Raw genomic sequence first — 26,173 nt, 5'->3', positions numbered from 1 at the left:
GTTACTTTTTCTTCTGTCTAATGATACTGATTTTCCACTTAAAGTGGTAATATAAAGCTTCCTTTTAAAAAATTTATTTGTAAAAAAATTGAGTTGACTTTTTAAAGTATTAAATAGATAACAATAGATATAATCCAAAGATAAAGCAAAAACTGTAAGAGTATTAAAGAGAACAGCAAGGTTTGTGAAACACTGACTCATGGGATGCAGACCTGTTGGTCTCACAGACTACAGAGCTGCAACTAGTTTCAAAAATAAAATACAAGGCATTGCCACTTACTTCTAGGGACCCCCTCAATCCCCATCAGTCTTTGTTGGGAGACTATCATAGTTCTCATGTTTCTGCATGTCTTCTGAGCAAAGTACTGACTGTCCTTTGTCTCAGACACTCTTTGTAAGGATATTTTGTATCGTGAATAGCCTTGAAGGATATAGTTTCTCCTTCTGGAACAAAGGGCAGGATTGCTGACAGACTTGGAGGACAAAGACAATGTCTTGATTTGGAGCAAGAAACAGACATGCTTACTACCCATTATAAAAATGCAGGTTCCTTTAGCTCAGGTTCATCTCCCATAATGCAAACTCTCCATGTTCACAGATTACCTGGCCCACTTTGCACTGCCCTGTAGAAACAGGCTTGGAGAACAGGCACAAAAATCCTGGTACTCTGACTATTGCTAATGTTTTAAATAATAAACTCTCCTTATCTCTGACCTAGGAGTCTCATGTCTTATACCCATATTGCAGCAGATTAATTCATTATCTTGCAAGTAAGAGGGAATCTCAGATCCTTTACAATTCTTGAAAGTCCTCACCTCATTGTGGATATCTTCTCCTTGTTTCAAAACTGCAGGATCCAATGATTTCAAAGAAATATCACCATTGCCCACCTCATCACGGACATTCTGCAGAGCCAACTGGCAGCGCTGCAAGATATAATCCAAGGTTCCTGTCGAGCACTGCAGAGACAGAACCAGCAATCAAGATTATAAACAAAATCCAGGTTTACCATGCCTCTCTTCCTGGAGGTGTTCACATTTGTCCCCTTCCTGTACATTCACCTGTCACCCTTACAAACTCAGCCTCCACTCCTTAAGAAGTACAAGTTGCTTGCTCACTGCGCTCTGTGCTGTCAGTTTGGCCACACCTGGGTGGCTCATCTTGCTGGTTTTCTTTCATCAAGCAGGCCAAGTCTCTCTAACTAAACAAGTAGGCTCCCTGAGGCGAAGGCCATATATATACTATTTATTTATATATGTATTCTTTTCTACATATACTACAGCATTTAAAATTGAATCCTAAATGTAAAAGAAACCTCATAAATAGCTACTGAATGCATAACTAATCCACACTGTGGATTAACTTAACCACAAAGTCAAGGATACTGATTTTGTCCCAACTGCCCCAAATCTAGCACTGAGAAAGAAAAGGAACCAGACTGTAGAACTGGTTCGACAGCACACAAAATGGAACAGTACTGGCAGAAAAATAAACTGAAGCTATAAACACAGGGCAAAGAACTCATTTTCTTTTTCTGCAAAAACCATACATTAAGCAGTTGCTATCCTTGGCAGAATAGATTCTTCAAATAGTGGAAATGTGGCTCATGCCCTCAAGGCATGTCGAAGGCATCACTTAGCATGGGGGTATCAGCAAGGGCACAGATAACTAGTTCATCTCTCTCTCTGGGTATATGGGAGCAAAACAGAGGTTAAATGGACAAACTCCTTCTTTGAATGATCTATGTCAGAAAAGAAAAGGATGCAGATGTAGTGGGCACCCATTTGTCTTGGTACTGACATGATTTCCTAGAATGACAGAAAGGAAGCTATAAATATTATTTAGACCCAGTGAGGGAAATGAGTCCCTAAAGCATCCACATTTTAATATTTATAATTTAAACTGATCCCTTAGAAAGAACCTTAAGCTTAATCCCCTGGTACAAAAATTATTTTAACAGTTACTGCCATTTTATACAAGGTGACACGGAACAAGCATGAGAAAAACAAAGCTACTGTGCCAAAAACAGAAGCTTGACTAATAATTATTTTAATATGAAGATCTCAGTGCTGGGAGCACATGGGCAGGCAGGCAGCTCCAATTTACTACAAAGAAAAAAACCAAAAATGCAGCTGAATTACAACTCACTTTTCTCCCACAGCCACTCCTACAACACCTTTTTAAATGACACTCTCTATAAACATATTCTACTTGCACCTACATAAGGGGTTATTAATTGCAATGTTATTTCTTATAACAAATTATTGGAAACAACCTATAGTTCCTCTCAATAGGGGACTAATTAAACTAGGGTAGAGAAATACTTGAGCCAAAATAAATAAATAAAGGAAGGAAGAGAGAGATACATTTTTCCTGGGTGTACAGTGTTTTATTTGATGTAAAGAACCTATCATCGGGCCTGGGTTTTTGTTTTGTTTCATTTTTTTTATAACAGTTTTATTGAGATATAATTCACATGTCAAAAAATTCATACACGTAAGGCATACAATTTGATTTTTCTTGGTACATTCAGAGTTGTGCAGCCATCACTATTACTTTTAGAACATGCTTATCACCCCCAAAAAGAAATCCTGTAGCTCTCAGCAGTTACCCCCTCCCATTTCCATCAGCCTCCCCAGCCCTAGGCAACCACTAATCTACTTTCATGTCTATAGATATGTCTATTCTGGTCATTGCATATAAATGAAATCATACAATTAGTCTTGTATGACTGGTTTCTTTCACTTAGCATAATATTTTCAAGGTTCATCTAGGTATCAGTACTCCATTCCCTTTTATTGCCAAGTAATACTCAATTGTATGGATAGGCATATCTATAGGCCTTTTGCTTAACCCCATTCATTAGATGATGAACCTTTGGGCTGCTTCTACTTTAGGGCAATTATGAATCGAGCTATGAACATTCATGTCCAAATTTTCCCTTCTCTTGGGTCTGTGGGTAGGCATGGAATTGCTAGATCATATAGTAACTCTGTAACCTTCTGAGGAAGCGCCATACAGTTTTCCAAAGTGGCTGCAACATTTCACATTCCCTCCAGTGGTTCCGATTTCCACTCATCTTCACCAACACTTGTTACTGTGAGTTTGATTACCTAGTCATTCTAGTGCGTGGGAAGTAGTAGCTCCTTGTGACTTTGATTTGCGTTTCCCTGATGACCAATGATGTTGAGCATCTTTTCACGTGTTTATTGGCCATTCGTCAATTTTCTTTGCAGACATGCCTATTCAGACCTTGTGCCATTTTTAAAAGTTGGCTTTTAATTACTGAGCTGTAAGAGTTATTTATATATTCTAAAGACAAGTACCTTGTGAGATGTATGATTTGCAAATATTTCCTTCCAATCTGTGGGTTGTCTTTTCACTTTCTTGATGGTACCCTTTGAAGCATAAAAGTTTTTTCAATTTGAATGAAGTAAAATGTACCTATTTTTCCCTTTGGTTGCTTGTGCTTTTAGTGTCACACTAAAAAAACAGTGCCCACTCTAAGGTAAGAATTACATTTTGATAAGTAGTTATTACTAAGGTTTGCTGAAACAAAACAAAAAGTGCAGAGTGGTGTGGAGAGTAGGTACCATTTGTATAAAAAATACTTTTTAATTACATACATATTTGCTTCTGTATGTACGTAAGTATCACAGAAAGGGTAACAAGAATCTGATGACCTTGGTTGCCTCTGGGGAAGAGGAGCTAGTTGGCCTGAGTAGAAAGAGACTTGAACTGTATACTCCTAGATACTTTCCAAATTTGAACCATTTGAGTAATTACCTATTCAAAATAAAATTATACATAAAATTTAAGTTTAAAAAAAAAAGATATTCTGTCTTGAATTTCACGAACATTCTGTAACAATCAGTAAAAATCTAAAATCTAATAAAGGTCGAGAGTCATCAGATCTCAATTCAGTCATATGCACCCAAAAACCTGAATAGATTTCTTCCGTCATTAACTTATATCAATTTTAAAACATCATTTCCTTAAAACAATTTCCTACATATTGTGAATAGACAGAAAATAGCAAATCTTTTTGTTTGGCTCAGATAAGGCATGTAATGTTTATATTGTATGAAGGAGAAGACATTAATAGAGTAAGTGAGGGCTATAAAGTTACATGGATTGTTTCTTCCTCTTTTATTACTGAAAACAATAATTTAGGATGAAATAAAAATTTTTAAGTAAGACAGAAACATAATCCCACCACCTTACCCTATTTTAATTATTTTTAGTGCATGTGATTTTTTGCCCACACAATTGTAATCAGTATATACATATCATTGTATATAGTTTTTCACTCTCTGTACATAAGTACTCAAAGCTACCATTTTCAATCGTTGCTCAGTGACGTGATAAAAAAACTTTATTAACTAGTCACATACTATAAAGGCACTGAGATTCTATCCAACTTTTTGCTATTACTAATCATGCTAAAGAAACATCTCTCTATATATATAAATATATACACAAACCCACTTCATATACATAAATAAATACACACACATTCTTTTGAATTATTTCCCAAAAACAGTATTATGAGATCAAAGATACAAATATTTTTATGCATACCTCCATATAGCTTTCCAAAAAGTATACCAGTTAGAAAAACTACTAGAAGTATATAAAGTAATGTACCAGTAACTTTACCAGCACTGAATATTACTGTTTTTGACTTCTACAGAAATACTTTGGTAGAAATAAAAAGTTACCTTAAAATGGTGATTTTTAAAAATTACTTTTAACTTCAAGGTGATTTTTAAAGTATGTATACACTTGGTCACGTATAAGAGTCAGCAAACTTTTTCTTAAAAGGCCAGATAGTAAATATTTTGGTTTGTACTTCCTAAGATCTGTATAGTGGCTGATTTGTCACTACAGCTCCAAAGCAGCCATAAACAATATATAAACAAATGAGTGTTGCTGTGTTCCAATTAAAATTGTATTTCCAAAACAGCTGCCTGGCCCATGCGCCATAGTTTGCTGACCCTGGTCTATAATATAGAAAGCAAGGCAGTCACATCACTCCCATCATATATGTCTTAAGCAGTAAAATGTCATGAAGAACTAAGAATATAAAAGACATTAAGGTAATGTTTTTTCTCCCAAGAGCATCGCTACACATATCTAACACTTCATTATAAGGTATTTAATTCATGCTCACAATTTTGCCTAAAAATCAGAAGATACAAATACAGCTATGAGTAAGAAGAAAAAGCTAAACCTCAAGTTATTTGAAAACACAGCTACTCTCATAAAAGTAGTCCACCTAGAAAAAAGGAAACAAGGCCAGAGGGGTCCTTTTCACACTGAACTTTTGTGTATGTGTGTATTTCTTGCAGGAGGTAGAGTAGAGGTTCCCTAATCTCTCAGAAGTTTTAGGCCCGTATTTCTAATTTCTGTTAGACTTCCCCACGTGGCAGCTCCAAAGCAGCCTGTTCAAAACATGAGGAACTATTTCTTCCCCTAATGTCTTAGACTCCCTGCTTCTACTAATGGTGTCATCTCCGAATCTCCCAGAGCCATTCAAGAACCTGGCAGATGAAAAGCATCCAACAAAGTTTGACTGGTTTGCTCATTCGCTCATTCATTCATTCATTCACTACATCCCTCTCTCTACATGGCCAAGCCTGACACTGTCTACTCACAGGAATGCCTTCTTTTTCCTGCTGTCACCACCTTGGTTCAGGTACATTTCATTGATGCTTAGTTTAACTGATGTCTCTTATCATTTTCGTCTTACTAAATATGTCTCTAATGCATCACTACCAAGATAACAAATAATCAGTAACCCCCACCTGTTAACGAACTCAAGTGCAAACACCTACTCTGACATCCTAGGTCTTTTGCAATCTGGTCCCATGGAGGTATCAGCCTTATCTGCTATCTGGGATCCAGTCCAAGTATGGCCACTCAATAGCCCTATGTATCCCCATCCCGTAAGATTTCCACCTGAGTCCTCACCGCATTAGCTGTTCAAAATGTCCTAAATTCCCCGAATCCCTACATGTTCAGCTCCTATATGTCACCTCACCCAGAAAGCCTTGTCTATTTTCTTACTCTCTATTCTGTACAATACCTACTCCTAGTACATAAGCATCTTAAAGACACCAAACATGTCAACCATTCCTAAGCACCTAACTGAATACTTTGAATACTGGAAAGTTCAACAAGATTGCAGAATGGATGAATTAATTAAATTACTTCTTTTATTCTGAACAGTAGCTTGCAATCAACAGCAACTCTTAAAATTGAGAAGCATTGATAATTTAATGTCTCTTGTTTTATTGTATATGCTCTACTGTATAAATAGAGACAGAATAGCCTCCTACACAAAGAGCTGTGGTTGTTCCTGTCTCCTATTAGCTTTTCATCAGGATACATGTAAAGATAGTAGTAGTAGTAGTAGCAGCAATAATAGCAGAAAAAATTTAATCATAATAGTGGCTGACATTCTTTGAATGCATATTGTACACCAGCCACTGTTCTAAAAGACTTACATGCATTAACTCATTTAATCCTCACAACATTACCAATTAAGTATAACTGTTATCATCATCAAATATATTTTCCCAAACTTTTATCCATCATTTTGTACCAGCCCTCCGAACACAGCACTAAGCAGCTATTATTCCAGATTAGATTATGAAAGACGCAAGGATATACTTAAGTAGTCACACGCTCAAAGTGACCACAAGACAAGGATACTTGGAAGGCTGAAAGCTAGAAAGACAGATGCCTACAACATCTTGTATTACAAAAATGGAGGGTTTTTGTACAATACGAAGCACATATTAGATGCTCTATAAATGCTAGCTCACTTCCTTTTTTTCCCTTCCTTTGCTCCTTCCTTCCTTCCTGACTTCCTAACAGAACTTACTTTTAGGCATCTCAGATAAATTTTGTGTGTTTATTTGTCTCCCCAACTAAAATGAAAATTAAACAAAGGCAGTGGCCACAACTGTCATGTTGATGGCTCTCTCTCTCAAGTTTATAGAGCTGCTGAACACCTAACAGGTACTCAAATACTTAGATGAATGAGTGAATGAAAGAGAGAAGCAAGGGAGATAAGGAGAAAGAGAGGAAAGACTGCTTGATGGGCTTGCTGGCACCTGGATTTAAACAGACACTCATGCCCTCTACACCACACAGCAATGTGACAGTCCCCTAGAGAAACTGAATTACCCAAAGACATGACACTGCCTATAGACTCACACAATCTCAGGACTGAAAAGGCCTTGTGCTTGCACTTCCCTGCCACCTTGTTGCATCCCTTTTGCCCAACTTTCTCCCATGGGACCCCTGTGGTTGGATGAAAGTCAAGCTATAAAAGCAAAGCACAGATAACAAGCTTGCATACAAAGTTAACTTACAATCCTTTTCATGATTATTCCACTGCTCTCTGAAACCCCTCTTAACTGAGCACACAGCACCCCAGCATGACTACTAAGAGTTTTCCTCATCTCTTAAGTTTCCACTCTGAACTAGTCCAATCAGCTGACCATCAGCCACTACAAGTGGTGGCAAAATTTAGCACTAAAGGCTGGATTATGAACACAACTGGGGAGTCAGAAATTCCTTGGCACCACTGTAACTTTCTCCTTAATTTACATTCACATGCCCAGGAGCCTGACCAAAAAGTTAATGCAAATGTAAATTCTCAACCACGCAAGCCCAGTCACAGCTAACGTGTGCACAAACACAAAAATCCACCCCATTTCCTTCTGGCCATCTCCTACCCTTGACCTTGACAGATACTAACCCCTTAGAAAATCTCTAACTAGCAACACCTGCCAATGGTATTTAACTTCTCCAAGAAACATAAACCCAAAGAAGCAAAATATACTTATCCCACACTGCAAATACACTTTTTAAAAGCTTTTTAACCCAAAAAACTCAAAATTTAAAAAGCAAGTAAATAGGGACTACAGTCTAGTTAGATGGAAGCAATTTTCCTATCAAATACTCTTCCAAAGCTCTATGTTAAATTGCTCATTCAACCATTTCTGTCACATCCAGTTAAGTTTGAATCACATTTTTATTTATACTTACCTCTGCCACTCGGTGGGTGGAACTAAACCGAGGTGGAAAGCCAGCCAAAACACAGTGTTGGTGGGTGGCATTGAGATCATCTGCAGGAAAAATACCAAAAATTAAAAAACATAAAACCACACACACATTTATTAGTCACTATATACTATTTAACAAAATACAAAGTAAACAGTAAATCAATCATTCAAGGAGAACAACATAACCAGGAATTAACACTTCTTTTGTATTCTTTAAACCACTTTTTATAAGTAGGGTAAGTTTATATATGTGTGTGCATGTATAATACATATATTAGACACACATATATAAACATCAAAACCATGACACTTTGAAGAGTGAAAGGGGATGTTATTAATAATTATTCCAGAACAACAGGGGTAAACTAGGGCTGTCCTACAAACAGGATGCATGGCTATTCTACTTACTGTGTGACTTTATAATGCCTACTCACCACAAAGTTTACTATTTACGGATTGAATTTCTTTCTCTTTCTCATGATGTATCTAATCCTACCAATGCCTGTAGATAATAAGCCAAAAATTCTTTTATATTATTTGAGGTTGAACATCTTTTATCTGAATATCTGCCTCTTTCTCTCTCCAAAGTATCAATTTTGCCCTAACAATTTTCCAGGCAACAAACCAACCCAACTCAGCATGTTGCAAAGCACTGGCTCTCAGAAAAGAATTCGAGCCTGTGGATTCACAACCTAAGGATGGAGTAGGTGGTGAATTCATTAGCTGAAGAATAGGCCTAAAACCAACAACATGCTCTGGAAGAAAAACCAATAGCCAAGTTGTATATTCTACGAAACTGTGCCACATGTCAGGCGAAATCTGCATCACCTCTGCTTAGGACATCACTTTCTCTACAATATAGGAGAGCACTAAATACTACTGTTCCCCAGCAATGCATGATTTCCTATGTAGGCAACAAGGGCTTCCTACCAAGATACAAGAAAGACAATGATTTGAACAGAAAGTCAAAGACCACCACACCCCTTACATGTCAGCAAAAATCATCTACAGTATTATCCCTAAACAAAAGAATGGAAATGCAAAATGCTAACTGAATGACTCCTGCTTCTGGACATTTTGGAGTAACAGTGACAAGCTTTGCCCTCCTACCTTTAAGTATAAAACAGACCAAAAACAAGAAACAAAGGCTGGAAAACAGAACATGATACAGTTCCAAAGATAAGAGAAATAAATACATCTAAATAAAATAAAATAAAAATACCTACAATTGTCCTAACTTACTACCTAGGAACAGTTTCAAAGACACAGAGTATGGAGAGCAAAGTCAAATAGAACCCAGAGTTTTCAGTTTTCCTTCTTACTGAGTTGTGAAGCCAAAGACTGGAGTTTAGGAGGGCCAAGGCAAGTATGACTTGTAAGGCAGAAACTGGAATAGAAGAACCCAGAGAGAGAGCAAACAGACATCTGCAGAAGAGTTCCTTCAAGTCTTTGGCAGAGCACTGACCTGTGCAAGTATGAATAAAAACTTTCCAGAGGCAAGAAAAGAAGCACCAGGAAGCAATAGGCTTTCTGGGAACATATCTGAGACTTCACACTAGACCAGGAATAGTTTTTGTTCTCAGTAGCCACAATGTGTCCTAGTAAATGACATAATGGGCAGTTTCTTAGAAAAGCATCATCTAAGTAGAAGTCCTATATTAAAGGCTGCTCTAGTGCCACCTAATAGCTTGAAAGCAAGCCTCAAAAGGATCCAACTTTTTCCAAATAATATAATTACTCATTACAGCAAAGTCCAATACTCCATGAATTTAACAAAATCAGGCACCCAACAAATAAATAAAATGAAGCTTCTAAAGATAGAAAATGTAGAATCTGAAACTTGCAATATCCAGCATCCATTCAAGAAGTAACAGAGGACACACAGGTTTAAGAATATCTGCTGATTTGCAAGGAAGGGTCTCAACTCTGATATAAATAATTCTATGTGGCCCTGAAGGCACACAATCTTAACTCATGATTAGATTTATATCCTAGCAGCTCCTTTCATGCTGTTTCCAGACAAAGGTTCCTGCAGATAATCTTTTAAATGTGGAACTTTTAATTGTGGAGCTTCATGTGGCTGATGAAATCCCATTATGTTATCTATTTAAAAGTAATGGTTCAACTTTATATAAAGCTGTGGTAGAATGTTAAAAAAAAATAACAGAGGAGAGAAATGAAAGACATATGATATATAAGATACATGTATCTTTTTTCTTTCATATATATATAAATAAATAAAATGAAGCTTTTAAACATAGAAAATGTAGAATCTGAAATATTAAAAATTACACTGAATGAGAAACACAGTACTTTAGACACTGCAGAAGAAACAATCACTGAACTAAGATACACAGAAATAGAAACTACCCAAAATGAAGTGCACAGAGAAAAAGGACTACAAAAAAAATGAAAGGGCATCATCAATGAGCTGGAAGATACTATTAAGCAATTTAACATAATGTAACTTGAGTCTCAGGGGAAGGCAAATAACACAAAAGAATGTTTGAAGAAATGATGGCCAAAGAGAAAAATAAGAACAAAGAACAAAGGCAACAAATAGAAAATATTAATGAATAATGTAGATAGTAATCCAACTATATCAATAATCACTTTAAATGTTAATGGAGTAAAAACACCAATTAAAAGATAAAGGTCATCAAACTGGATAAAAAACAAAACCCAGAGGCGGAGCCAAGATGGCGGCATGAGTAGAGCAGTGGAAATCTCCTCCCAAAACCACATATACCTATGAAAATATAACAAAGACAACTCTTCCTAGAATAAAGACCAGAGGACACAGAACAACATCCAGACCACATCCACACCTGCGAGAACTCAGTGCCTCCCGAAGGGGGTAAGATACAAACCCCGGCCCCGCGGGCCTGAGCGCCCATCCCCCCAGCTCCCGGCGGGAGGAGAGGAGTCGGGCGGAGAGGGAGAGGGAGCCCAGGACTGCTGAACACCCAGCCCCAGCCATCCGGACCAGAGCGCAGACACAGTGCATGCGTGGGGTCCTGGATACTAGGGAAACACGGCAGCAAGACCTGTGAGCGGGTACCGGAGGCCGGCGCCGGAAGACAAAAGAAAAGTGACCGGCTATTTTTTGTTGTTGTTGTTGTTGTTGTTTTGTTTTGGCGAGTACTTTTTGGAAGTCTTAAAGGGACAGGGACCCCATAACTAGGGAAACAGGGCAGCAAGACCAGTGAGCGGGTGCCTGAGGCTGGCGCCAGAGAATAAAGAAAAACGAGCAGCCTTTTTTTTGTTGTTTTTGTCGTTGTTTTGTTTTGGCGGGTGCTTTTGAGAAGTCTTAAAGAGGCAGAGCAGGACACTTAGTTAAGAGGCAGGGAATCTGGGGATCTCTGGGCACTCTAATCCCCTGGGCAGCAGGGAGCATGGAGGCCCCTTACAGAGATAAATAGCCTCCCCGCGGGTCCCCCTCCAACGCGGCTCCAACATTTTGGAGCAGCAGCCCGAGCCAGGCCACGCCGTGCCACAGTGGAGATAAACTCCATAGCAGCCAGGTAGGAAGCAGAAGCACTGCCTGCGCGCACCTACCCAGCACAAGCCACTAGAGGTCGCTGTACTCCCAGGAGAGGAAGGCCACAAACCAATAAGAAGGGAAGTTCTTCCAGCCGTCACTCTTCCCAGCTCTGCAAACTATTCCTATCCACATGAAAAGACAAAATTACAGGCAAACCAAGATCACAGAGACACCAGAGAAGGAGACAGACCTAACCAGTCTTCCTGACAAAGAATTCAAAATAAAAATCATAAACATGCTGACAGAGATGCAGAGAAATATGCAAGAGAAATGGGATGAAGTCCAGAGGGAGATCACAGATGCCAGGAAGGAGATTACAGAAATGAAACAAACTCTGGAAGGATTTATAAGCAGAATGGATAAGATGCAAGAGGTCATTGATGGAATAGAAACCAGAGAACAGGAACACATAGAAGATGACATAGAGTGAGATAAAAGGATCTCCAGGAATGAAACAATATTAAGAGAACTGTGTGACCAATAAAACAGGAACAATATCCGTATTATAGGGGTAGCAGAAGAAGAAGAGAGGGGAAAAGGGATGGAAAGTATCTTGGAAGAAATAACTGCTGGAAACTTCCCCAAAATGGGGGAGGAAATAATCAAACAGACCACGGAAATACACAGAACCCCCAACAGAAAGGATCCAAGGAGGACAACACCAAGACACATAATAATTAAAATGGCAAAGATCAAAGAAAAGGAAAGAATTTTAAAGGCAGCTAGAGAGAAAAAGGACACCTTTAAAGGAAAACCCATCAGGCTAACATCAGATTTCTCGACAGAAACCCTACAGGCCAGAAGAGAATGGCATGATATACTCAATGCAATGAAACAGAAGGGCCTTGAACCAAGGATACTGTATCCAGCACGACTATCATTTAAATATGATGGTGGAATTAAACAATTCCCAGACAAGCAAAAGCTGAGGGAATTTGCTTCCCACAAACCACCTCTACAGGGCATCTTACAGGGACTGCTCTAGATGGGAGCACTCCTAAAAAGAGCACAGAACAAAACACACAACATATGAAGAATGGAGGAGGAGGAATAAGAAGGGAGAGAAGAAAAGAATCTCCAGACAGTGTATATAACAGCTCAATAAGCGAGCTAAGTTAGGGAGTAAGACACTAAAGAGGCTAACCTTGAACCTTTGGTAACCACGAATTTAAAGCCTGCAATGGCAATAAGTACATATCTCTCAATAGTCACCCTAAATGTAAATGGACTTAATGCACCAATCAAAAGACACAGAGTAACAGAATGGATAAAAAAGCAAGACCCATCTATATGCTGCTTACAAGAAACTCACATCAAACCCAAAGACAAGCATAGACTAAAAGCCAAGGGATGGAAAAACATATTTCAGGCAAACAACAGTGAGAAGAAAGCAGGGGTTGCAGTACTAATATCAGACAAAATAGACTTCAAAACAAAGAAAGTAACAAGAGATAAAGAAGGACACTACATAATGATAAAGGGCTCAGTCCAACAAGAGGATATAACCATTCTAAATATATATGCACCCAAAACAGGAGCACCAGCATATGTGAAACAAATACTAACAGAACTAAAGGGGGAAATAGACTGCAATGAATTCATTTTAAGAGACTTCAACACACCACTCACCCCAAAGGATAGATCCACCGGGCAGAAAATAAGTAAGGACACAGAGGCACTGAACAACACACTAGAACAGATGGACCTAATAGACATCTATAGAACTCTACACCCAAAAACAAAAGGATATACATTCTTCTCAAGTGCACATGGAACATTCTCCAAAATAGGCCACATACTAGCCCACAAAAAGAGCCTCAGCAAAATCCAAAATATTGAAATTCTACCAACCAATTTTTCAGACCACAAAGGTATAAAAGTAGAAATAAACTCTACAAAGAAAACAAAAAGGCTCACAAACACATGGAGGCTTAACAACATGCTCCTAAATAATCAATGGATGAACGAACAAATTAAAACAGAGATCAAGGAATATATAGAAACAAATGACAACAACAACACTAAGCCCCCACTTCTGTGGGACGCAGCAAAAGCAGTCCTAAGAGGAAAGTATATAGCGATCCAGGCACACTTGAAGAAGGAAGAACAATCCCAAATGAATAGTCTAACATCACAATTATAGAAATTGGAAAAAGAAGAACCAATGAGGCCTAAAGTCAGCAGAAGGAGGGACATAATAAAGATCAGAGAAGAAATAAACAAAATTGAGAAGAATAAAATAGCAAAAATCAGTGAAACCAAGAGCTGGTTCTTTGAGAAAATAAACAAAATAGATAAGCCTCTAGCCAAACTTATTAAGAGAAAAAGAGAATCAATACAAATCAACAGAATCAGAAATGAGAATGGAAAAATTAAGACAGACTCCATAGAAATACAAAGAATTATTAAAGACTACTATGAAAACCTATATGCGTACAAGCTGGAAAACCTAGAAGAAATGGACAACTTCCTAGAAAAATACAACCTTCCAAGAATGACCAAGGAAGAAACACAAAAGTTAAACAAACCGATTACGAGCAAAGAAATTGAAATGGTAATCAAAACACTACCCAAGAAAAAAAACAGCACGCCGGACTGATTTACATTGGAATTTTATCAGACACACAGAGAAGACATAATACACATTCTCCTTTAAGTTTTCCAAAAAATAGAAGAGGAGGGAATACTCCCAAACTCATTCTATGAACCCAACATCACCCTAATACCAAAACCAGGCAAACACCCCACCAAAAAAGAAAATTACAGACCAATATCCCTAGTGAATATAGACGCAAAAATACTCAATAAAATATTAGCAAACAGAATTCAAAAGTGTATCAAAAGGATCATACACCATGACCAAGTGGGATTCATCCCAGGGATGCAAGGATGGTACAACATTCGAAAATCCATCAACATCATCCACCACATAAACAAAAAGAAAGACAAAAACCACATGATCATCTCCATAGATGCTGAAAAAGCATTTGACAAAATTCAATATCCATTCATGATAAAAACTCTCAGCGAAATGGGTGTACAGGCCAAGTACCTCAACATAATAAAGGCCATATATCATAAACCCACAGCCAACATTATACTGAACAGCGAGAAGCTGAAAGCTTTTCCTCTGAGATTGGGAACTAGACAGGGATGCTCACTCTCCCCACTGCTATTTAACATAGTACTGGAGGTCCTAGCCACGGCAATCAGACAAAACAAAGAAATACAAGGAATCCAGATTGGTAAAGAAGAAGTTAAACTGTCACTATTTGCAGATGACATGATATTGTACATAAAAAACCCTAAAGACTCCACTCCAAAACTACTAGAACTGATATCGGAATACAGCAAAGTTGCAGGATACAAAATTAACACACAGAAATCTGTAGCTTTCCTATGCACTAACAATGAACCAATAGAAAGAGAAATCAGGAAAACAATTCCATTCACAATTGCATCAAAAAGAATATAATACCTAAGAATTAATCTAACCAAAGAAGTGAAAGACCTATACCCTGACAACTACAAGTCACTCTTAAGAGAAATTAAAGGGGACATTAACAAATGGAAACTCATCCCATGATCATGGCTAGGAAGAATTAATATCGTCAAAATGGCCATCCTGCCCAAAGCAATATACAGATTTGATGCAATCCCTATCAAATTACCAGCAACATTCTTCAAAGAACTGGAACAAATAATCCAAAAATTCATATGGAAACACCAAAGACCCCGAATAGCCAAAGCAATCCTGAGAAAGAAGAATAAAGTAGAGGGGATCTCACTCCCCAACTTCAAGCACTACTACAAAGCCATAGTAATCAAGACAATTTGGTACTGGCACAAGAACAGAGCCACAGACCAGTGGAACAGACTGGAGACTCCGAACAGAGCCACAGACCAGTGGAACAGACTAGAAACTCCAGACATTAACCCAAACATACCTGGTCAATTAATATTTGATAAAGGAGCCATTGACATACAATGGCAAAATGACAGTCTCTTCAACAGATGGTGCTGGAAAAACTGGACAGCTACATGTAGGAGAATGAAACTGGATCATTGTCTAACCCCATATACAAAAGTAAATTCAAAATGGATCAAAGACCTGAATGTAAGTCATTTTAGAACTCGTAGAAAAAAACATATGCAAAAACCTCTTAGACATAAACATGAGTGACCTCTTCTTGAACATATCTCCCCGGGCAAGGAAAACAACAGCAAAAATGAACAAGTGGGACTATATTAAGCTGAAAAGCTTCTGTACAGCAAAAGACACCATCCATAGAACAAAAGGAACCCTACAGTATGGGAGAATATATTTGTAAATAACAGATCTGATAAAGGCTTGACGATCAAAATATATAAAGAGCTCAGACGCCTCAACAAACAAAAAACAAATAATCCAATTAAAAAATGGGCAGAGGAGAGACGGGTAAGATTCCTCAACGGAGGAACAACCTAAGACAGGCACAGTCGCCTGGGGGCCATCAGGTGAGAATTTGGGGATCAACAGAGGTGAGGCTCAGAACCTCACCCCCCTGCTTTGAGAGAAATCTTCTGCATCCGTGGATGTCTTGCTGCCCTTGTCTAGCCTGGATTAATACTTAGTCCATAGGCACACACCTGATCATCTGATCATCTACATTTGCCTTCTTACAGCACTAAACTATGTTTTCTACCTTTATCTTGCATCTACCTACCACTTCAGCATTTTATTAAAAATAAAAATAATAATAATAATAGAAGTAGAAATGTGGGATCAACATATAAATCAAGTACAAAAATCAAATGAATATTCATATTTGACCTGATTGTTTAGGGGTCATAATGCGTGATCAAAACCGAAAGTTTCTGTGATGACTGCCCTTGTACTGTTCACCATGTAAGAATTTATTCACTATGTAAGAATTCGTTCACCATGTAAGAACTTGTTCGTTATGCTTCAGAAGATTGGAGACTGACGAGAATTAGGCTTGAGATGGATTAATGATTGTACATTGAGCATTGACCCCCCCCTATACTGAATTTTATTGTTGTTGACAACCATTTGATCAATAAATATGAGAGATGCCCTCTCAAAAAAAAAAAAAAAATGGGCAGAGGAACTGAACAGCAGTTCTCCAAAAAAGAAATACAGATGGCCAACAGACACATGAAAAGATGCTCCACATCACTAATTATCAGAGAAATGCAAATTAAAACTACAACGAGGTATCACCTCATACAAGTAAGGATGGCTGCCATCCGAAAGACAAACAACAAATGTTGGCAAGGCTGTGGAGAAAGGGGAACCCTCCTACACTACTGGTGGGAATGTAAATTAGTTCAACCATTGTGGAAAGCAGTATGGAGGTTCATCAAAATGCTCAAAACAGACTTACCATTTGACCCAGGAATTCTACTCCTAGGAATTTACCCTAAGAATACAGCAATCAAATTTGAGAAAGACAGATGAACCCTATGTTTATCGCAGCACTATTTACAATAGCCAAGAATTGGAAGCAACCTAAATGTCCATCGGTAGATGAATGGATAAAAAAGATGTGGTACATATACACAATGGAATACTACTCAGCCATAAGAAGAAGAGGGCAAATCCTACCATTTGCAGCAACATGGATGGAGCTGGAGGGTATTATGCTCAGTGAAACAAGTCAAGTGGAGAAAGAGAAATACCAAATGATTTCACTCATCTGTGGAGTATAAGAACAAAGGAAAAACTGAAGGAACAAAACAGCAGCGGAATCACAGAACCCAAGAATGGACTAACAGGTACCAAAGGGAAAGGGACTGTGGAGGATGGGTGTGTAGGGAGGGATAAAGGTGGGGGAAGAAGAAGGGGGTATTAAGATTAGCATGCATAGTGGGGGGAGGGAGAAAGGGGAGGGCTGTACAACACAGAGAAGACAAGTAGTGATTCTACAACATCTTGCTATGCTGATGGACAGTGACTGTAAAGGGGTTTATAGGGGGGACCTGGTATAGGGGAGAGCCTAGTAAACATAATATTCTTCATGTAAGTGTAGATTAATGATAACAAAAAAAAAGAAAGAAAAATGGGGATTACTCCCTGATAGGATAAAACTAACTGTAAATCAATGATTAATGCATGCTTTAAATATCCTTAATTTTGATCACTTAAAGGGTGTCAGATGATCGGCTATGGAGGTACATTTTTCTGATAATATACCTTTCTCTTAAAAAAAAAAAAAAGCAGTTCCTGTGTGGTGACCTCCAATGAGTTCTACACAATGGTATAAAGGGCATATCAAAGTGTGGGCAAAGGGTCTATTTGTGTTTATACAGAGGATCAAAGCCTAATTTGACTACCGAGAAAGTGAACTAATAAGATACTATATGAAAAAGAACTTCCAACATCAGCACTCTCTGGAAGACTCATACCAGAAGATGATCATCAAAAAGCCTCAACAAAGATGCAGGCGCTGCTACAGCTGTAGCTGCAATCATCCCACCGGTTCCTGGACTTGCCATGGGAATGAAGAAGGAGATATCTAAGCTGGCCTGTGCATACAGTAAAACAACAAATTTGACTGGATCTATACTGTTGGAACTCAACCAAGAATTAGGAGAAGTGCAAGTTGTAGCGCTCCAAAATCTTACAACTACAGACTATCTACGGTTAAACGAACATATGAGATGTGAACAGTTCCCAGGAATGGGTTGTTTTAATTTGTCTGATTTCTCTCAGACTGTTCAAGTACAGTTGGACAATATCCATTGTATCATAGACAAATTTTCACAAATGCCTAGGGTGCCTAACTGGTTTTCTTGGCTTCACTGGAGATGGCTGGTAATTATAGATCTGCTTTGGTTATGTAACTGTATTCCTATTATGTTAATGTGTGTGTGCAATTTAATTAGTAGTTTAAAACCTATACATGCTTAAGTTACTCTACAAGAAGATATGTCAAAGAAATAATCAATCTTCCCATATTTTCTTCCATCTGCTACCTCTATAGCTTTTCTTCTTCCTTCCTAACTACAACACTTAAATAGAATTCATGCCTCATATCGAATTTACCAAGTATCATAATTTCTCCAAGTGGTAAAGATACCTCAAGACAAATGTTGGGCATAGAAGCCCCAGGGCATAAATCTGCAAAGAAGTAAAAAGCTAATCTTTTCAAACAATATTGCTTCTCTCTCACTTACCAACTTTACATTTCCCTGTATGGCCCCGGAAGATGACTGGTTAGCCAGAGATGGGTAAGATTCCTCAAGGGAGGAACAACCTAAGACAGGCACAGTCGCAGTGGGGCCATCAGGTGAGAAATTGGGGATCAACAGAGGTGAGGCTTAGAACCTCACCCCCCCTGTTTTGAGAGAAATCTTCTGCATCCGTGGATGTTTCATTGCCCTTGTCTAGCTTGGATTAACACACAGTCTACAGGCACACACCTGATCATCTACATTTGCTCTCTTACAACACTAAACTATGTTTTCTACCTTTATCTTGCATCTACCTACCACTTCAGCATTTTATTAAAAAAATAATAATAATAATAATAATAATAATTATAAAGGGAGAAATGTGGGATCCACATATAAATCAAGTATAAAAATCAAACGAATATTCATATTTGACCTGATTGTTTATAGTTCATAATGCGTGATCAAAACCAAAAGTTTCTGTGATGACTGCCCTTGCACTGTTCACCATGTAAGAACTTATTCATTATGTAAGAATTTGTTCACCATGTACGAACTTGTTCATTATGCTTCAGAAGATTGGAGACTGACGACAATTAGGCTTGGGGTGGATTAATGATTGTGCATTGAGCATTGACTCCCCTACACAGAATTTTACTGTTGTTAACAACCATTTGATCAATAAATATGAGAGATGCCCTCTCAAAGAAAAAAAAAAAAAAACCCAACTGTATTATCTCTACAAGGAACTCATTTAGATATAAAGATTCATATAGATTAAAAGTAAAGGGGTGAAGAAATAAATTATACGCTAAGACAAATAAAAATAAGGCTGGAATATCTATATGAATTGCAGACAGAGCAGACTACAGAGCAAGGAAAATTATCAGGGATCCAGAGGGGCATATCGCAATGATAAAAGGGTCAAGTTCTCCAAAAGAGGTAATAATCCTTAGTATGTTATATGCCTTATAAAAGAGCATCAAAATATGTGAGGCAATAAGTAACACAACAGCAGAAACGGACAAATCCACTATTATAGTTGGAGACTTCAAAATCCCCTATCAGAAACAGACAGACATCCATCAGGCAGAAAATCATTAAGGCTATAGTTGAACTCATGAGCACCATCAATCAACTGGATATAACTGACATCTATAACCTACTTCATCCAACATTAGGTGAATACACATTCTTCTCAAGACCACAGGAACATTCACGAAGATATACTATATTCTGTGGCAAAAAACACACCTTAACAAATTTTAGAGAACAGAAATTATACCATGTCTACTCTCAGACCACAAAGGAATTAAACTAGAAATTAGTAACAGAAAGATAGCTGGAAAATCCCAAAATACTTAAACAACACACTTACATAATAAATAATACATGGTTGAAGAGGAAATCTTAAGGCAAATCTTAAAATATTTTTAACTATATGAAAATGAAAATACAGCCTATCAAAATTTGTGGAATATAGCAAAAGCACTACTAAGAGGAAAATTTATATCTTTGGATGTATATGTTAAAAAATAAAAAAATCTAAAATCAGTAAAAGAAACTACTGCTTTAGGAAATTTTTTAAAGTAGAGCAAATTAAATCTAAAGTAACCATTAAAAAAAAGAAACAAAAATTAGAGCAGAAATCATTGAAGTCAAAAACATGAAATCAATAGGGAAAATCAATAAAACAGCTGATTCTTTGAAAAGACAGAGGAATTGATAAGCCTCTACCCAAGCTAAGCAAAAAACAAGGGAAAACACAAATTGCTAACATAAGAAATGAAAAAATGGACATCAAACAAATCCTATAACATTAATAGGATAATGAAGTAATACTAAGAATAGCTCTGTGCTCACAAATTTGATACCCTACATGAAATGGACCAATTTCTTGAATGACACAATCTGCCAAACTCATAGAAGAAACAATTTGAGTAGGCATATATCTACTAAAGAAATGGAATGAGTAGTGAATAATCCTCCAAAACATGAAGTATCAAGGCCCAGATGAGTACACTGGTAAATTCAACCAAACATATAAGGAAGAAATTATGCCAATTCTATACAATCTCCTCCAGAAGAAAAAAGCATAGGAAAGAAATCCTAACTCATTCTTTAAACCCAGGGATACCTTATACCAAAATCAGGCAAAGATCTACCAAAAATAAAAAAAAAAATACAGACAAATATATCTCACGAACATAGATACAAAATCTCTATCAAAATATTGGAAAAAAGAATCAATAATGTATACAAAGTGGACTTTATCCAGGTATGCAAGCTGGTTCAGCATTCAAAAATCAATGAATGTCATCCATCACATGGACAAGTTAAAGAAGAAAGATCATATCAATCATATCAATAGATGCAGAAAAGACACTGACAAAATCTAACACAAATTCACAATAAAAACTCTCAGTGACCTAGGACTACAAGGGAACTTCCTCAACATGATAAGGAACATCCACAAAAAACCTACAGCTAACATCATACTTAATGGTACAAAACTCCAATATTCCCCACTAAGATCAGGAACAAGGCAAGGCTGTCTCTTCTTATTACTTGTTTTCAACATTATATTAATAAAATAAGACAAAAAAGGAAATAAAAGGTATACAGATTGGGAAGGAAGAAATAAAACTGTCACAGATGATGTGACTGTCTCTGTAAAAAACCAAAAGAATCAATGAGAAAACTCCTGTAATTAATTAGAAATTAGAGCATAGTTACAGGATACAAGGTTAGTATACCAAAGTCAATCACTTTCCTATATCCAGTAATGACCAAGTGGAATCTGAAAGTAAAAACATGTTACCATTTATATTAATATGTCCCAAAATGAAACACTTAGATATAAAATCTATATAGATAAGTACCTACATGAAGAAAATCACAAAATTCTGATAAATCAAAGAACTAAATAAATTGAGAGATATTCCATGTTCACGGATAAGAAGACTCAATATTGTGAGAATGTCAGTTCTTCACAACTCAATCTATAGATTCAATGCAATCCCAACAAGTTATTTTGTGGACATCAACAAACTGATTCTAAAGTTTATATGAAGAAGCAGGAGAGCCAATACAATACTGAACAACAAAGTTGGAGGATCAACATTATCTGAGTTCAAGACTTACTATAAAACTAATCAATACAGCATGGTATTGATGAAAGAATAGGCAAACAGATCAGTGGAACAGAATAGAGAATCCAGAACTAGACCCCCATAAATGTAGTCAACTTATCCTTGACAAATGAGCAAAAAGCAATCTAATGAAGCAAAGACAGTCTCTTCAATAAATGGTTCTGGAACAATTAGACATCCAGATGCAAAACACTGAATCTAGACAACAGACCTTATAATTTTCACAAAAATTAACTAAAAAAGGATCACTGACCCAAATATAAAATGTATAAAACCCCTAGAAGACAATATGGGTGGAAATCTGGATGACTTTGGCTGTGGCAATAACTCTTTAGATTCAACACCAGTGGCACAATCCATGAGAGAAATAATTGACCAACTTTACTTCATAAAAACTAAAAACTTTCTGTGAAAGACACTGTCACTCTTGACAGTGTCTAAGAAGACAAGCCGCACTGTCACTCTTGACAGTGACCAAGAAGACAAGCCATAGACTGGGACAAAATATTTGCAAAAGACATGTTCAGCAAAGGACTGTTATCCAAAATACACAAAGAACTCTTAAAACTCAACAGTAAGAAAATAAAAAACTGTTAAAAAATGGGCAAAAGACCTGAACAACACCTCACCAAAGAAGATATACAGATGACAAATAAGCATAAGAAAGAATCTCTATGTCATATGTCATCAGAGAAATTCAAAATAAAATGCTAAGACACCAATACTAGATAGACATCTATTAGAACGGACAAAATCCACAACACTAATAGTACCAAATGCTGACAAGGATAATAGAGCAACAACACAGAATTCATTACTGGTGGAAATACAAAATGGCAGAGCTGCTTTGAAAAGGAGTTTGGCAGTCTTTTACAAAATTAACATACTCTCACCATAAGATCCATCAATTGCACTCCTTGATATCTACCCAAATGAGTTGAAAACTTATGTCCACACAAAAAACCTGCCAACAGATGTTTATAGCAACTGTATCCATAGATGCCAAAACTGGGAAGCAACCAAAATGTCCATCAGTAGGTGAATGGATAAACTGTGGCACATACAATGGAATATTGTTTAGCACTGAAAAGAAAGAAGTTATCAAGCCATGAAAAGAAATGAGGAAACTCTAAAGCATATTACCAAGGAAAGGGACCAATGTGAAAAACTAAATACTGTAAAATTCCATGTATACAACATTCCAGAAAAGGCAAAACTACAGAGACAGTAGAAAGATTAATGGCTGCCAGGAACTGAGGGGGAAAAGAGGAAGTAGAAGAATTACAGAGGAGTGTTTGGACAATGACATTATCCTGTCTGATATTATAATGGTGGATATACAAAATCTATAAAATAGCAAATGAACTTGAATGTAAAATATGGGCTTTGGATGACAATGACATGTCAATGTAGGTTAATCAACTGTAACAAATGTATCATGCTGGTGCCAGATGGTGATGGAGGGGAGGCTGTGCATGCATGGGGGTGGTGGTGTATGGCAACTCTGTACTTTCTACTCAGTTTTACTGTTGATCTAAAATTGCTCTAAAAATAAACTTTTTTAAAAAAATTATCAACTGAAAGGTCTTTGGAAAAATCTTTAAGATGGCCCAGTTCACCATCTTGAGACCCATAATACAGACAGTTATGAAACTACACAAAACTACTCTTTTAGAATGTTCTCACAGCAAAGGAAAACACTTCCTTACATATTTAATTTAATATTTCGATGAGCAACTACTAAGTACCAAGTACAATTCTAGGCACAGTAAACAAAACAAAGTCCCTGCTCTCATAGAAACTATATAACAATGGGAAAGATACATAGTAAATAAATAAGAAATTCAGATTTGAAGTGCTATGGGAAAATAAAGGATGATTTAACAAGCTTAGAGTTAGTAGGGGTACAAGGGAAGAGTGCACTGCTTCATTCACAACCTTCACTGGTGACATTTAAGCTGAGATGAGGTTTGAATAATGAGCAGCCTGGCAATGCCAAGATGTACGATGAGAATTCTAGAGAGAGGAGACAGCTAGGGCCAAGGCACTGCAGTGGGACTGAGCTTGTCACACTTGAGGAGGAAGACAGATGCGTGAGGGTGCAGCATGGTGAGAAAGGAGGAAGCTGACCAGGGTAAGTGAGTCTCTGCTGGTCATGGTAAGAATTTTCAGTTTTATTCCAGACACAATGGGAAACCTTTAGACAGTTTTCAGCAAGGAAAAGATGTGATCTAAGTCTGAATAGACTACACTGGCAGCTTTATAAAAAAGAGTGAGGACTGAAAAAGAAGAACATCTGAAGCAGGGGAGCAGTCAGGAAGCTGCTGTAGCCCTCCATACGGGAGCCGGCAGAGACTGGGATCACAGTGGCAGCAGGGGTGATGGTGCGCAGTGATCAGACTCAGGATGTTGTAGAGAAAAACAGGAAGTCCTGCTAATGGACTTGGGTAGGAGAATTGAGGGAAAAAGCAAAATTAAGAAGCAACTTCTGGGGTTTTCCAGGAATACCTGACTGAAGCTGTGTAAATCACAAAACAAATGAGGTCATTGTATAAACATTATCACAAAATGCAAGGGAAGGGAAGGATGAAAACATCAGTGATACATTTGGATTTTTATAAATGCAAATATAAAGACAACAAGGAAGGCTAATATAGAAGATCAAAGCAGACCAACCTCTGCAGACTTGGTCTCAGAAGTGTGGCTTAGGGCCTGACGAGGAAGGCTGAATGACGGTTGTCTCTTCTAGTTTGCCCTCTGAGGATTCTGGGTAAGGACATACCTGAGAATTTCTGGTTGATCCACACTATTTTGTCTAAACGGGGTTTCAGACTCATACAAGAAACAAACAAAAAGCAGAGGTTGGAGGAGGTTCACCAGGCCAGATTCCTATAAAGGATTGAAACCATTTCTAAGAAATATACAAATGTTCTCATCTACTCAAATAAAAGCCTTAATGCTCCTATGCAATTAATACTAGGATCAAAAGACATCATAAGAGGGAAAAATCATCTGAATGAACAGATTGTTAAGTGCTTTTGTTCCACTGAAGGGCAACTAATCTGATGCAGGCCAAGAGGCAAATGCACCATTACAAGTAACACTCTGAGGGTTGTACCTTTATTTAAAATCCTTGGCAACTCTCTAATCAAACAACTCTTTTGAAATTGCTCCCAACAGCCTCTTAATTCTTTATGACTTTTAGGAAGAACCCTATTATTTTCATTTAAGAGCTTCTAATTAATCTAAAACTCTTGAGTCTATAGAAGTGGCTCCAGCTTTATGGACTGCACATCTCAAAGGATATAACAGACTTTAAAATACTACTCCTACTAATTCTCAGAAAGAAAACATTAAAGAATGTCTATTTCCCAGAGCTATCTCAGAATACAAGTAAAAATTTTCTATATTCAAGTGGAATCAGCAGAATTTATTGAAGAAAACAAATAGAAAAGAGGCTCTCACTCTTTGCTGGCTAAATGCTGCATGTTGTATCAGTGGGTGAAGAGAGCTCTGGACATTCATTGTAGCATGAAATCTCATCTTGTATAAAAAAGACCACAGATGCAATGGCATAATTTACACTAGGGTGACCAATTCATGACCAGGACATTCCTGAATCCTGAGCTCCCTGCCCCCACAGACAAACCAGGACAGTTGGTCACCCTAAATTTAACCGAGTCCTTACTTCCTTGGTTTCGTTGTCCAGTGTGTTACCAGAGTTATTTCATCCCAAATTTCTTACAGAAACAATCAGGAGCTTTGCTAAAGGCACTCCTGAGCTAAATAAGCCCAATTCTGAAATCCAATCTTCCCAGCTCCACACAATCACTGAAGCTTGTCATTCTTACTCACCTGTCCATTCTCATTCCTCAATCTTAATATTTATGACCTTATTTTTCCTAGACATGGGACATCCATGACTGAGAACATATTCAGAATTTAATAACCAGTGATGGGGGGAGGGGAAGCTTCCTGGCAAGATGTCAGTATAGACTTAGGCCTCTACCTGCCCCATTCTTAGATTCCCAATGACACTATCAATGGACTATTAAGATAGATCAAAACTTTTTTCCAGCACTAAATATTGAAGGGAGGTGCTCAGTATGCCACAAACTGCAAGGAGTTGTGCTAGATAGTCTATTTGTGCTAGATAGTCTAAGGAGTAGTAGTCTATTCAAGAAAACAAGTAGAAAAGAGGCTCTCACTCGTCGCTGGCTAAA

The 26,173-nt window shown here is 37.5% G+C and overlaps 1 protein-coding gene across 3 annotated transcripts in view; it reads right to left on the bottom strand.

Annotated features, from left to right (window-relative positions):
* FTO (FTO alpha-ketoglutarate dependent dioxygenase) overlaps positions 1 to 26,173 on the bottom strand; it is a 441,881-nt gene that overhangs the window by 212,603 nt on the left and 203,105 nt on the right. For 2 of the 3 annotated variants that reach the window (XM_073225698.1, XM_037001457.2), the window contains exons 5-6: positions 8,062 to 8,141; positions 816 to 959 (exon numbers count right to left, since the gene is read on the bottom strand). In XM_073225698.1, the coding sequence (XP_073081799.1) occupies positions 816 to 959; positions 8,062 to 8,141 (224 nt within the window). The remainder of the gene's footprint in view (positions 1 to 815; positions 960 to 8,061; positions 8,142 to 26,173) is intronic. The other variant, XM_073225699.1, reaches the window with a different exon arrangement.

This window comes from Manis javanica, chromosome 17, assembly GCF_040802235.1.
Source record: "Manis javanica isolate MJ-LG chromosome 17, MJ_LKY, whole genome shotgun sequence".
NCBI classification, from domain to species: Eukaryota; Metazoa; Chordata; class Mammalia; order Pholidota; family Manidae; genus Manis; species Manis javanica.
The sequence above is the reverse complement of the archived record's forward strand: the minus strand, read 5'-3'. Positions and strand labels throughout refer to the sequence as shown.